The 15,235-nt window shown below is 46.5% G+C and overlaps 1 protein-coding gene across 1 annotated transcript in view; it reads left to right on the plus strand.

Moving 5' to 3' along the window:
- The first annotated feature begins 8,479 nt into the window (after nucleotides 1-8,479).
- LOC126481760 (Down syndrome cell adhesion molecule-like protein Dscam2) overlaps nucleotides 8,480-15,235 on the plus strand; it is a 723,682-nt gene continuing 716,926 nt past the window's right edge. Inside the window, exon 1 of the mRNA XM_050105715.1 lies at nucleotides 8,480-8,490. Coding sequence (XP_049961672.1) covers nucleotides 8,480-8,490 — 11 coding nt within the window. The remainder of the gene's footprint in view (nucleotides 8,491-15,235) is intronic.

The raw sequence follows: 15,235 nt of genomic DNA on the forward strand, positions 1-15,235 counted from the left end.
TAACTTTGATCTTGAATTAAATGATGTTGAACAATTAACAATAGTAAAATTTAGTACGTACCAAGCCGAGCTGCAGTCACAGGTAAGCTAAAATATGGTAACAAAACTCGCTCTCTTAATTTGTGTTTGTGTAATCTAAATATTGTAGCCAGCTATGAATACTTTAACTGAACTTTGAAATTAAAGCAGTGAAATCGAATGATATTACTTTAATGCTGGCGATTGAATATCAATGACACTCGGGTTCATTTCGGAAAAGGAAGGGACCCTGCTTGGTAATGAAATTGGGACAATGAGCAACAAAGGTTCATGCTAAGTTGGTGTATTTTAATGATACAAATGGAATAGTTAGAAAAGCTGTGGTCTGCCATACAGTTCTAAAACTTTACGTGCTTTCAGTCTTCCTTGTTGGTTGATTGAAGGTTTGAAATCGTCGATCGAGGAGGTGGCGACAATCACTTATTGTCGGCCGTAGCTATTGCAGAAGCTGGATGTTGGCGCGCCTTCTTCTCGACACAGTCACCAGGCGAAACGGGTCTTGATGTGCGCCAGCTAATGTTTCCCGTCCGCGACACCGTGCCAGAAACTACCATAGCAAGTCGAGCGCAATTACATGCTGCCAAACACCGAAAGCGCGGCAACTCCCGGGGCGTCACTCCACACACCTGCTCCACCGCCCTACTCCAGCCAGACTCTGCTCTGCCCGCGCCCCACGAGGCAGAGCCAACATTACCAAAGATCCTAACACTTTGCATATATATACAAATTGTAAAACAATTACAATATATAAGACAGAAATGCCATATCTTCAGGTAACAAAATAAAGAAAAAGTTTATAGTACAATAGATGGAAATAGGAGGATATGCATTTCCGGCGTTACAACCTCTTGGATTCGCGTAGGAAGTGAGCCGACAAGATTGTGCAGGTCCGTCGGATACAGGTTAAGCCAAACGCTGAGGATTTGATCGCTCTGTGCAGATGCCGAAGTCGGCGTTTCACCTGTTGCTGCAACAAGTACCACAGGTTTTCTATGTGCTTCAAGGCTGGTGATTTTCCAGACCAATCGAGATGTAATAGGATGGGGAGCGCTCAGAAAGCCATTCTCATGTTCTTCCAGCCCGATGAACTTTGCAGTTGTGTTACTTATGTGCCTGTATGAGCGATGGCCTCTTGCGAGGTGACCGACTCGAAATGTTCTTCGCATGCAGTTCCCGTAGCATCGTTCTCCCGCTAACACTTAGGGATGGATCTTCATCATAGCCCACAACAATTCCTATCGGGCCTGTAAGTGATTTTGATTCACTAGCGCATCTCCTGTCCCTTTTACTCAGGATCTTCTTCTGACTACTAATCCGACGTCTTGTACCGCGGCCAAGTGTGTTACACGCTAAACAGTCCGCCGCGAAACACCAACAAATCCTACAACTTCACACACCATATGGCCATGGCCAAACACAACTGTACCTTTTTGACACGTCCTTAAATTTACCCATGTTACGTACAATGATCGCTTCAAACCTAAATGTCTCACTGGTCGCTAATGCCTTCCGCTCGCGTAAAAGCAGTGTGCGCGCTTTTGCGCATGTGACTCAATCGCTGTGCTAACTGTAAGGCCGCTTGACAAAGGAATATGATCAAAAATATTGGACAAATTTCTTTGACAAAGATCTTTGGCTCTAAAATGGGTATTACATAGTCATCATATTTTTCTTCAAATTTCAAGATGGCGGAGAACAACAACGTCTTGTTATGCGCTGCAATTGCTTGTATCACAACTGCATTATGTGTTCAATTGGAAGGAAAGCGGAGGAAAAAAGGAAACGTACTTGGATGAAGCCATGGGTATTACATAGAGATAGTAAAAGCATTCAGCAGAATTTGTTACGAGAGGTGTAAGTGCAGGACGTCTAGTCTTAGGTAGATTATTTACGAGTGGAGGAGAGTGCACGTCAATATTTGCTCAGTGAAGTGGCTTCTCATATTACAAAATAGAATACTCACTTCAGAAGTGCTGTATGTGTAGGAGGCAGGCTCGCAGTGACGCTGCAATTTCTTGATACAGGAGCGAGCTTCTCTAGTTTACAATACAGCACTCTGATACCACAGTGTAAGTTAACCAAACTAACTACAGAAACGTGTGAAGCAATTTATAAAGCACTGAAGGCGGAATATCTGAAGATACATAAATTTTTAGTAAAATATAAGGGTAATAAGAACTATTCTATCTTCGCATAATTTATTTGATACAATTAGTGTTCCGACAACTTCAAAATAATAAAAGGAAAGATGCACATGAAGCGCTTTTTAACCTCTGGCATCCAGTGTTGGAAAACAGACAAAGTGTAATGGAAAGCTAAGAATTTTTTTATTTTAGAGTGTAACCATGTCCTCTATTTCGGCTTGCTGAAAATCTGCCTGGATGTTTCCTGCTGTAAAGCTGGATGGCTGTAGCTCTGTGGCTATGGAGTCGCCTGGAACATGTTCCACCTGCACAAACAGCACGCGGTTAATAACATACATTGTTCCCCATACTCACTCCCCACCCCAGGCGAAGCAAGGTTATTAAAAAAAGTCTAAGGAATACACCAACTCTGAAGCCTGTTTACAAAAACACTACCGAGAAGTCAAATAGCTTAGTGACGCCAGCGCTCCAAGCAGTTGCGTTTCACATTACAGTGAACAAAAGACGGAAGATTTGTTATGATCAAATCCATAGCGAGGCATTAGATTTAATCATATTTCGTTGAAGAAAGACAACATTTGACAAAGTTCCCTATTACACTGTCAAATTTCTTTGACATAAATATTTGACATATCAGTCTTGACAAAGAAATATGATCGTGTAATACTGGCCTAAAGACTTAAAGATTCATCTGTGTATATGTATTAAGGGTGATTATTTTTCCTTTGTCCGATGAGCTTATTCTTATTGGTTAATCTCTTACACAGCAGTGTGTCACAAGGACAACATGCGGTACCCCTTATACACTCCTGGAAATGGAAAAAAGAACACATTGACACCGGTGTGTCAGACCCACCATACTTGCTCCGGACACTGCGAGAGGGCTGTACAAGCAATGATCACACGCACGGCACAGCGGACACACCAAGAACCGCGGTGTTGGCCGTCGAATGGCGCTAGCTGCGCAGCATTTGTGCACCGCCGCCGTCAGTGTCAGCCAGTTTGCCGTGGCATACGGAGCTCTATCGCAGTCTTTAACACTGGTAGCATGCCGCGACAGCGTGGACGTGAACCGTATGTGCAGTTGACGGACTTTGAGCGAGGGCGTATAGTGGGCATGCGGGAGGCCGGGTGGACGTACCGCCGAATTGCTCAACACGTGGGGCGTGAGGTCTCCACAGTACATCGATGTTGTCGCCAGTGGTCGGCGGAAGGTGCACGTGCCCGTCGACCTGGAACCGGACCGCAGCGACGCACGGATGCACGCCAAGACCGTAGGATCCTACGCAGTGCCGTAGGGGACCGCACCGCCACTTCCCAGCAAATTAGGGACAATGTTGCTCCTGGGGTATCGGCGAGGACCATTCGCAACCGTCTCCATGAAGCTGGGCTACGGTCCCGCACACCGTTAGGCCGTCTTCCGCTCACGCCCCAACATCGTGCAGCCCGCCTCCAGTGGTGTCGCGACAGGCGTGAATGGAGGGACGAATGGAGACGTGTCGTCTTCAGCGATGAGAGTCGCTTCTGCCTTGGTGCCAATGATGGTCGTATGCGTGTTTGGCGCCGTGCAGGTGAGCGCCACAATCAGGACTGCATACGACCGAGGCACACAGGGCCAACACCCGGCATCATGGTGTGGGGAGCGATCTCCTACACTGGCCGTACACCACTGGTGATCGTCGAGGGGACACTGAATAGTGCACGGTACATCCAAACCGTCATCGAACCCATCGTTCTACCATTCCTAGACCGGCAAGGGAACTTGCTATTCCAACAGAACAATGCACGTCCGCATGTATCCCGTGCCACCCAACGTGCTCTAGAAGGTGTAAGTCAACTACCCTGGCCAGCAAGATCTCCGGATCTGTCCCCCGTTGAGCATGTTTGGGACTGGATGAAGCGTCGTCTCACGCGGTCTGCACGTCCAGCACGAACGCTGGTCCAACTGAGGCGCCAGGTGGAAATGGCATGGCAAGCCGTTCCACAGGACTACATCCAGCATCTCTACGATCGTCTCCATGGGAGAATAGCAGCCTGCATTGCTGCGAAAGGTGGATATACTCTGTACTAGTGCCGACATTGTGCATGCTCTGTTGCCTCTGTCTATGTGCCTGTGGTTCTGTCAGTGTGATCATGTGATGTATCTGACCCCAGGAATGTGTCAATAAAGTTTCCCCTTCCTGGGACAATGAATTCACGGTGTTCTTATTTCAATTTCCAGGAGTGTATATTGCTACATTGATGATCCAGAACATATTATGACGCCTGTCCACCCTGAGATTGAGGGTCGCCTAGTACCGTTGTGGGTTCGTGACGTGGTAAGCGAAGTACACATTCGAAACAGAGACCACTGTGGATTCAGTCTAGCGACCACACATGCCGAAAATGCATTGATATAAGTGACTTTGACACAGGGCGCTTTAATGGAAAGTTGCTCCAGTTGCTTTTTTAGAACTTTATTACGTTCAGCTTCATTATGTCCATCTTAAACTGCCACATGTTCATATAGATATTTTTGTTTTTTACAATAGAGGATGACAGACAATGTTTATATATGTACAGTACAAGTGGAGAAATAAAATACAACATATGTTATGTTGTAGAAATGTAATGTCAAATGATAACAACAGTAGAAATCAAGATTCGCGCCCAATGATATCACGAGAAAAATGGGCGTGTCGTTATTACAAAAAGTGTATACTCCGATAGTTCAAAACTACTGACATGGTGTAGCTTAAAAAGAAGAATCTGACGCATTTCAAAATTCAAAAAATTAAATTGCTAAAAGTTCAAATGGTTCAAATGGCTCTGAGCACTATGTGACTTAACATCTGAGGTCATCAGTCCCCTAGAACTTAGAACTACTTAAACCTAAGGACATCACACACATCCATGCCCGAGGCAGGATTCGAACCTGCGACCCTAGCGGTCGCGCGGTTCCAAACTGAAGCGCCTAGAACCGCTCGGCCACCACGGCCGGCCGAATAAAAAAAACTGGAAATTTGTGGTAAGTTCTTATGGGCCCAAAGTGCTGAGGTCACCGGTTCCTATGCTTACACACTACTTAATCTGACTTAAACTAGCTTACGATAAGGACATAACCTCGAAGTTTTCTACAGTTCGATTATGCTGAACTGAATGGCAGAGTACCGCGAAACTAGAGATGATACAAAACAATTACTTTATCATCATATTCTTCTCTGAAATTGCTTAAATATGAGTCAGAGAATGTAATAGAAACAGTCAGAGAAACTTACTTTTTTATTATTTTTCTTAATGCAGCTAGTGGCCCGACAGTTGTTTGTGCTTGCTAGTACGACTGTTCAGTTCGATTTTACACTACTTTTAGCATTTAATAAACGTGGGATCAGATACTACAGGATTACGACTCAAGCTGTGGTACGACAAACGGAACCTTACTCTTCATACTCATTACAAAAAAAAAAACTTAAAAATTTAAGTTTCAGATATTTATCGCGCCGAATGTTTCAGCAGAGACGAAGTGACGTCCGTTCGTTGAACATCTTTGGTCGTCCTGAGCGACGGGTTACTGTTGTGGATACATTGTCTCCTGAGGTTCTGAGAAACCATAGTAAAAAAAAGGTTCAAATGGCTCTGAGCTCTATGGGAATTAACATCTGAGGTCATCAGTTCCCTAGAACTTAGAACTGCTTAAACCTAACTAACCTAAGGACATCACACACATCCATGCCCGAGGCAGGATTCGAACCTTCGACTATAGCGGTCGCGCGGTTCCAGACTGAAGCGCCTAGAGCCGCTCGGCCACACCGGCCGGCCTTGCTAAAAGTAAACGATAAAAGATTAAAGTGACGCAGACTTAAAAAAAATTGCTCCCAATGATGTTATAAGAAAATGGATGTGTAGTAACTATAAAAATGTGCAATCCGGAAAACTCTTAACTTAAGAGAGCTCTATTATGAAATGTTTCACAATTACAGTTGCATGATCAAAACCCACTGCAAAATGATTTAGGCAAGATATGTGTATGGTGCATAAGTAACAATTGACTCTAAATAATGAAAAGTTTGAAGTTATCCACATGAATACTAAAAGAAATCCGCTAAATTTCGGTTACACGATAAATCACAGAAACCTAAAGGCTGTAAATTCCACTAAACACATAGGTTTTACAATTACGAATAACTTCAGCTGGAACGATCAGTAGATGATGTTGTGGGTAGAGCAAACCAAAGACTGCGATTTATTGATAGAACACTTACAAGATACAACAGATCGACTACAGAGACTGAGTACACCACGGCTGTCTACCTTCCTCTGGAATATTGCTTTGCGTTGTGTGATCTGTAAGATGAGATTGACAGAGGACATCGAAACTGTTCGAAGAAAGACAGCTCGTTTTGTATTATCGCGAAATATGCGAGAGAGTGTCACGGACATTATACATGAATCGGGATGACAATCAGTGAAACAAAGCCGTTTTTTGCAGTAGCAGGATCATCTCGTGAAATTTCACTTACGAAAGTTCTCCTCCAATTTCGAAAATATTCCATTAGTGCCCACCTACATAGGGAGAAATGATGATCACGATAAAATAACAGAAATCAGAGCTCGCACAGAGAGATTTAAGTACTCGTTTTCCCTGGCGCCTTTCGAGAGTGGAACGCTAGATAAATATCTGGAAGGTGGTTTGATGAACTCTCTGCCAAGCACTTAATCGTGAACTGCAGAGGAATCATGTAGATGTATTTTGTAGAGAGTACTAGGCATTTCGGATAGGGAGAGGGGCTTCGGGTTTTTCACACTGGGTCGGTACACTCTCGGCGTGGCCTCAGGGTCTTGTTGTTGGCAGAAGGCTGTCAGTGAATCGCATTAGGAAACTCCCCAGAGAGAAGGGCAGTTTTCACGGAAGTGAGGTTGTAGCCTGCGTCACGCTTTTGTGCTCAGAGCCAGCGCCTGGCCCGGCTGAGGGTAGCTGACGCCTTACCGCTGCTGCCGACCTCAGAGGATAATTATAACTTTTTTTGTCTCTTCTGCTCTGACATCAAAGGTCGAGACGCCGCGGCGCCATCCAGGCAACGTGAGAAAGACGGTTGCTTTTGCTCTAAAAGTTTGGGTCATCCTTTAGAACTGAGTCACTTCACCACTGTGCCTCTTCGTGGCAAACCGATCGAGAAGACGCTGCTCGTGGCCAATACCAACCTCGTCGCATATTTTTATGCCAAGAACGGGAATATTCTCCTTAGTTCCCATATTTTATTCCGTGAAAGAAGCGATATGCTCGTCCGCCACATTGACAACAGGATTGAAGCACACCCTCCATATAGAGTTTTTGGAAGCAGAGGTCGAAAAACTAAGTTTAGTGGCCTTTCAGCTCGGGACCTGTATCTGGTACTGATGGGATCAGTGCTCTGCTGATTTTGGGGAAATGTACGTCATTGCCGTAGCGGGATCCATTCGCGGACAGCTCGCTGCTTACTCATTTTGGCAAGCAACTCCATTTTCCCGGTCGATTACAATTTGTGGTTCTGCATCATTAACTTTGAATTCACCAGCTACTTAGACCAGGATAATTAGATACGTTTCCTCCATGCAGTCTCCCACATAATTTGGTACCTCCCCACAATGTTAGAGTCATTTTGTATTCATTCAGTTTAGGTTTCTAGAAATCTTTGCTCTCATTTAACTGCTTGTGTACTGTGTCCAATAATCTGAGCAAATAAAAAACTTTTTTTAACTGTGATGAACTCATGTTGTGCTCAGCAGCCAACCTCAACGATCTTTCACTTTTTGTTCGATCGTAGGTCTGTTCATTAAGCAGGAAGAGCTGTGTCACTAACCTCTAGGTTTTGAAGTTTGCTTTGTGTTGCTTCACGATTATGCGCGTAACTTCCTTGTAGTCTCCAGGCGTAATAAGCAACAACATTTTATAGAAGCGTCATAGCGTACTTTAGGTCAAGGGTCACTGCCCACACAAACAGCTTAAAAAAATGGTTCAAATGGCTCTGAGCACTATGGGACTTAACATCTATGGTCATCAGTCCCCTAGAACTTAGAACTACTTAAACCTAACTAACCTAAGGACAGCACATAACACCCAGCCATCACGAGGCAGAGAAAACCCCTGACCCCGCCGGGAATCGAACCCGGGAACCCAACAGCTTAAACTTTCAAGTACTCTTCGACATGTCTATTTCGTCTTACTTGCATTATGCTCTGTTTACTGCTTATTCATGAGTAGCCCTCCTTTACTTGTTGCTATGACGACCTTATTGTACACCTCTTCAAGATCTGGTTCGCTCTCATTCACTAACGCTATGTCGCCAGGGTAAGGAGGTTCCTGAACCCTTCCACCTCCCATTCGGAGCTCATTACACTCTACAGCTTTGATCTCTTTAACGATTTTCTGCAGGGAATGCTATACCACATAATTTTTTTCCGGCAGTGATTCCAATGAGTTCTGTCAAACGAAAGTTCCGATCAACGTTCCATTATAGAGCTATGCAGAACATTGGCGCAGAGAGGTCCAGCGTGTGGCAGCGGACCATTTTTAGGGATACCGAAGAGTAAGCTGTTTTGATTCTGACTTGTACATTAGGCATACGTTCGTGACATTGATTTACCGTCAGTGTGTGATGCGTGGGTTGCCAAATTCGACTGGTTTTCGTTAAGGTCAGGCACTTTCACTGGAGCCTCAGTAGGTCAGGCTTGAGAGTGAACCATTCGGTTCGAAACAAGTCCCTAAAATGTGTGTGTTGAAGTCGTGACAGATTTGTAATAATCACTTCATTAAAGACAATATTGATTGAACCTGTGTAGACTATCTGATCGAAAGTATCCGGACACTCCTATGTAATGTGGAATTGACCACTAGGCGTCACAAGAGGCGGACGCACCAGTATAAAAGGAGGCCCCGGGAGGGGGGCGCGGAGGGGAGGGGGGGGGGGTCAGTACACAAGCAGTGATAGCAGAACGGGTCGGTCAAAACATCCGAGTCACTTCGAACGTCGATTGATTGTCACCTGAGCAACAAATCCATCAGGGACATTTCAACCCTTCGTAAACTGGCCACGTTGACTGTTGGTGACGTGACTATAAAGTGGTAACACGAAGAAATAACAATATCAAAATGTCACCAGGGAAACTTGTACTGACGGACAGCATCTTAAAGTACTGCGAAATGTGGTTACAAAAATCGCATGAAGGCCGAAGGAACCACTCGTCAGTTACGAAGTACTATCAACAGTGCAGCTAGCTAGCACAATAACTGTGCGTAGGGAGTTAGAAAGAATGGTGTACAATACTTGAGAAGCCTCTTATACGCCACTCATTCAGTAGTTAGTTCCAAGGACGGTTCAGTTGCTCTAAAGAGCGAAACGACTGGACAGTGGATGACTGTAAACGAGTCATGAATCACTCTGTATCCTGCGGTAACCAGTGTGAAGCGATTCCGTTTGGCAAATTCCCGAAGTACTTTATCTGCCATCCTGCGTAGTGCCAACAGTGACGTACGGGGCTAGATGGTGTTCAGTGGGGATGTTTTTCGTCGTTAGTGTGTGGTCCCCTTATTGCAACTGAGAAAAAGACAAATGGGGAAGAATTGACACATATTCTGTACTGCGTACAGTAAAGGACAATTTGGAGACATGATTGTATAACTACAATAATGTTCCTGAAGTGACTGCTCTAGCAGGACAAAGCGGGTTAAGTTGTGGAAAGGGGCCAAAATTAGTTCCTGTCAGTTGCATTCAACGTACAAACTTTATTTATCAACACACAATATTAAACAAGTATGCAAAACACTCAAAACTTTAATCGACCTCTTTTGATTAACTGTCGATCGGCTGAAGGCCACATTCAGAATGTGAGACACAAGGCTTAAGCAAAATTGAAATACAAGGTTTTTCTGGAAGTTTCATCCAAGATTATTTTATAAATCTTCAATCAAATCGGCTGAAGGCCTTAGCAATTTAATTTTAATGGAACCAGGCTGAATTTCGCATATTAAGCAAAAAGAGAAGTTTCAATCAAAAGATAGATGGCCTTATCTTAAAACATTTCATGCAGATTGGGCTGAAGGCCCCATTCAAAAGCATAATGATCTTATGCCTTCAGGGCAAGAGAAGAAGATTAATTTAAGAGATATTAAGACTCGGCTGAAGGCCGCTCACCAACAAATAATTTAACGACTTAAGCCCTAGAAACAAGAGTTTCAATTTTAAAGGGCAGAAGGCCGTATCTTATAATATTTCATATAAAATAAAGAATAACGATCTCATGTCTTAAGGGAAAGACAAGAACATTAATTAAAGAGATATTGATAATCGAATCGGATGAAAGCCACACATCAACCAAATAACTAAAATACAAACAGGAAAATTACTGCATAACACACAAGGGACGGCGCTGGAAGTTTCCAAGGCTCGCCCTGGGATTGTAAAACTAACGCCCATTTAGGTGAGCCAGGCAGCCTGTCCAACGACTACTTAATCTGGAGTCAACCCAACCGATAGACAGCCGACCGACCAGTCAACCAAATAAGTTCCACTCCATGCAACCGGCAAAACGACCACAAGATTTCAATACACGACACACAGAATATTGTCCCCCACAATGACCAACAACACCTCAGCTGTCGAACTACACGCCACGCTGGACACAACAACACGACGAGGAAAATACACTGTTTAAACCAGGACAGGTAACCGGAACGTCAACGGCCATAAGGCAGAAGATACCGCTGGTGAACTTCCATAACAGTGAATAAATTAAGTTAAATTTCACAGGAAGACGACTGGAATCTTAGCCGACTTAAATACACTCCTGGAAATTGAAATAAGAACACCGTGAATTCATTGTCCCAGGAAGGGGAAACTTTATTGACACATTCCTGGGGTCAGATACATCACATGATCACACTGACAGGACCACAGGCACATAGACACAGGCAACAGAGCATGCACAATGTCGGCACTAGTACAGTGTATATCCACCTTTCGCAGCAATGCAGGCTGCTATTCTCCCATGGAGACGATCGTAGAGATGCTGGATGTAGTCCTGTGGAACGGCTTGCCATGCCATTTCCACCTGGCGCCTCAGTTGGACCAGCGTTCGCGCTGGACGTGTAGACCGCGTGAGACGACGCTTCATCCAGTCCCAAACATGCTCAATGGGGGACAAATCCGGAGATCTTGCTGGCCAGGGTAGTTGACTTACACCTTCTAGAGCACGTTGGGTGGCACGGGATACATGCGGACGTGCATTGTCCTGTTGGAACAGCAAGTTCCCTTGCCGGTCTAGGAATGGTAGAACGATGGGTTCGATGACGGTTTGGATGTACCGTGCACTATTCAGTGTCCCCTCGACGATCACCAGTGGTGTACGGCCAGTGTAGGAGATCGCTCCCCACACCATGATGCCGGGTGTTGGCCCTGTGTGCCTCGGTCGTATGCAGTCCTGATTGTGGCGCTCACCTGCACGGCGCCAAACACGCATACGACCATCATTGGCACCAAGGCAGAAGCGACTCTCATCGCTGAAGACGACACGTCTCCATTCGTCCCTCCATTCACGCCTGTCGCGACACCACTGGAGGCGGGCTGCACGATGTTGGGGCGTGAGCGGAAGACGGCCTAACGGTGTGCGGGACCGTAGCCCAGCTTCATGGAGACGGTTGCGAATGGTCCTCGCCGATACCCCAGGAGCAACATTGTCCCTAATTTGCTAGGAAGTGGCGGTGCGGTCCCCTACGGCACTGCGTAGGATCCTACAGTCTTGGCGTGCATCCGTGCGTCGCTGCGGTCCGGTCCCAGGTCGACGTGCACGTGCACCTTCCGCCGACCACTGGCGACAACATCGATGTACTGTGGAGACCTCACGCCCCACGTGTTGAGCAATTCGGCGGTACGTCCACCCGGCCTCCCGCATGCCCACTATACGCCCTCGCTCAAAGTCCGACTGCACATACGGTTCACGTCCACGCTGTCGCGGCATGCTACCAGTGTTAAAGACTGCGATGGAGCTCCGTATGCCACGGCAAACTGGCTGACACTGACGCGGCGGTGCACAAATGCTGCGCAGCTAGCGCCATTCGACGGCCAACACCGCGGTTCCTGGTGTGTCCGTTGTGCCGTGCGTGTGATCATTGCTTGTACAGCCCTCTCGCAGTGTCCGGAGCAAGTATGGTGGGTCTGACACACCGGTGTCAATGTGTTCTTTTTTCCATTTCCAGGAGTGTATATAAACGTTGTTGCTCGCGGGAATGTCCCAAAAGCGACAACCAGGATCAAACGAAGAAATGTAAATAGTTGAAGCTCGATAGTAAGTTAAGTGAGGACTCAACTTTCATGTCAAACATCGGTGGGCGAATAACTTCGTAGCACTCGCAAGCAGCACCTAACACCGCGCACGCACGCCGCCAGTGGCTCTGGCCCGTCTACGCACGACGGGGGCTTGCTTGCTGCTCCACGCCAACCGACCTATGGACTGCTGGTTCGTCCGCGACTGCTGCTCCGTCGCGACTGCACTGCTGGTGCGTCTCCCACTCACTGACTATCCGATACACGACGACTCGGAAATACTATCGGTTGCTCTAGAGATGGTACGCCAGTGTGCTTATCGATACGCGCTGCTGCTGCTACTCACGGGCAAGTAAGGCAGAAAGTTAGTGATGCCTGTAAATGGAATAAGAAAACGAGGCGGCACTACCGTAGCAGAAGATGACAAACAAGTAATGGAATGAACACGAGCTGTGCAAGGCTCAGTTCCCCTTTATACTGCAGCATCTTTGGTATTGCAGAAGATCGCCGAGTTCTCTTCAGACCTCCGCTTCCATCATCATTATCTACACTGGTCTCAGTTATTCAGGAACAATTCGTCCACAGATATTCAAACACCTCATCGAAAACGTCTCCAGCAGTGTTCAGGCCGTCATACACTGAGGTAACTAAAGTCACACGCCCTAACATCGAGTCTGGCCTCCTTTTGCCTGGGGTGGTGCAGCAGCTCGACCTGGCGAGAACTCCACAAGTCGTTGGAAGCACTGAGCAGAAATTTTAAGCCATGTTGTCATTATAGCCGTCCATAATTGCGAAAGTTTTGCCGGTGCAAGATTCTGTGCATTAACTGACCTCTCGATTAGGTCCGTTGTCGGGTGATCTGGGTGGCCAAATCATTCGCTCGAACTATCCAGAATGTTCTTCGTACCATTCCCGAACAATTGTGGCCCGGCAACTTAACGCATTGTCATCCATAAAAATTCCATCATTGTTTAGGGGCATTAGGTCCATGAAAGGTTGAAAACAGTCTCCAACAAACCAAAAATAACCATTTCCAGTCAATGATCGGTTCAGTTGGATCAGAGGACCCAGTTCATTTCATGTAAACACAGCTCACGCCACAATGGAACCTCCACTAGCTTGCAGGCTGCCTTCATGAGAACTTGCGTCTGTGGCTTCGTAAGGTTTGCGCCACACTCGAACCGTACCATAAGCTGTTACCAACTGAGACTGGGACCATCTGACAAGGCACGGTTATCCTGTTGTTTAGGGTCCAACAGATTTACACTCATGCTCAAAAATTAAGGATAACTGCAAAATGTGGTGCCAAACAACGTGGCACTGTACAAAACTGGCGCTAATAGCATAGGCACATAGGGAAGACACACGATACTGATCTGTAAGTCCACGGTATTGGTGATAAGTTGAGAAAAAGGTCCCGAAACACATACTCATGCACCTCGACATCAGTATGGGATATGATCACCATGCACACGTACACGTACACGTACACAGGCCACACAACGGGTTGACATACTCTGGATCAGGTGGTCGAGCAGCTGCTGGGGTATAACCTCCCATTGTTGCACCAGTGCCTGTCGGAGCTCCTGAAGACGTGCAGCGAACATCCCAGACGTGCTCGATGATGTGTAGGTCTGGAGAACAGGCAGGCCACTCCATTCGTCTGATATCTTCTGTTTCAAGGTATTACTCCACGATGGCAGCTCAGTGAGACCGTGCGTTATCATCCATCAGGAGGAAGGTGGGACCCACTGCACCCATCAAAAAGGCGGACGTACTAGTGCAAAATGACGTACCGAAACATCTTATCTGTTACAGTTCCTCCATCAAAGACATGCAGGGATGTATGTGCACGAAGCATAATCCCACCTCACACCATCAAACCACGACCTCAATACAGGTCCCTTTCAAGGACATTAAGGGGTTAGTATCTGGTTCCTGGTTCACGCCAGATGGAAACCCGGCGAGAATCACTGTTCAGACTAAACCTGGAGTCATCCGTGAACATAACCTGGGACCACTGTTCCAATGACCATGTACTGTGTTCTTAACACTGGGCTTTATGGGCTATCCTGTGACCAGGGGTCAGTGGAATGCACCTTGCAGGTCGGGCGAATAAGCCATGTCTGTTCAGCCGCCTGTAGACTGTCTGGAGACAACTGTTCCAGTGGCTGCGGTAAGGTCCCGAGCAAGGCTACCTGCAGTACTCTGTGGCCGTCGGCGGGCACTGATGGTGAGATATCGGTGTTCTTGTGGTGTTGTACACTGTGGACGTCCCGTATTGTACCGCCTGGACACGTTTCCTGTCTGCTGGAATCGTTGCCATAATAATGAGATGACACTTTGTGACACACGGGGGCCCGCGCTACGACCTGCTGTGTTTCACCAGCCTCCAGTCGCCCTAGTATTCCTCCTCTCATAACGTCATCAATTTGTGCTTTTTGAGCCATTTTCAACACACAGCCCCCATTAGCAGGTCTGAAACCGTCTGCACACTTACTCGCTGCACCGTACTCTGACATGCACCAACACACCTCCGTTTGTGGACTGCTGCCAGCGCCACCGTGCGACGACCGCAGGTCAAATGCACCGCACGGTCATACCCCGAGGTGATTTGTACCTTGTTTACGCCGTACAACCGCCATCTGTATATGTACATAACGCTATCCCATGACTTTCAGTCAGCTCAGTGTACAGTATCCAAATGTATCTTCAGTGCATTTGCCTGTTCCCCGTGATGAGGGGTTGCCTGTTCCTGTCTGTAACTTGAAAGCC

This window comes from Schistocerca serialis, chromosome 5, assembly GCF_023864345.2.
Source record: "Schistocerca serialis cubense isolate TAMUIC-IGC-003099 chromosome 5, iqSchSeri2.2, whole genome shotgun sequence".
In the NCBI taxonomy this organism is placed as follows: Eukaryota; Metazoa; Arthropoda; class Insecta; order Orthoptera; family Acrididae; genus Schistocerca; species Schistocerca serialis.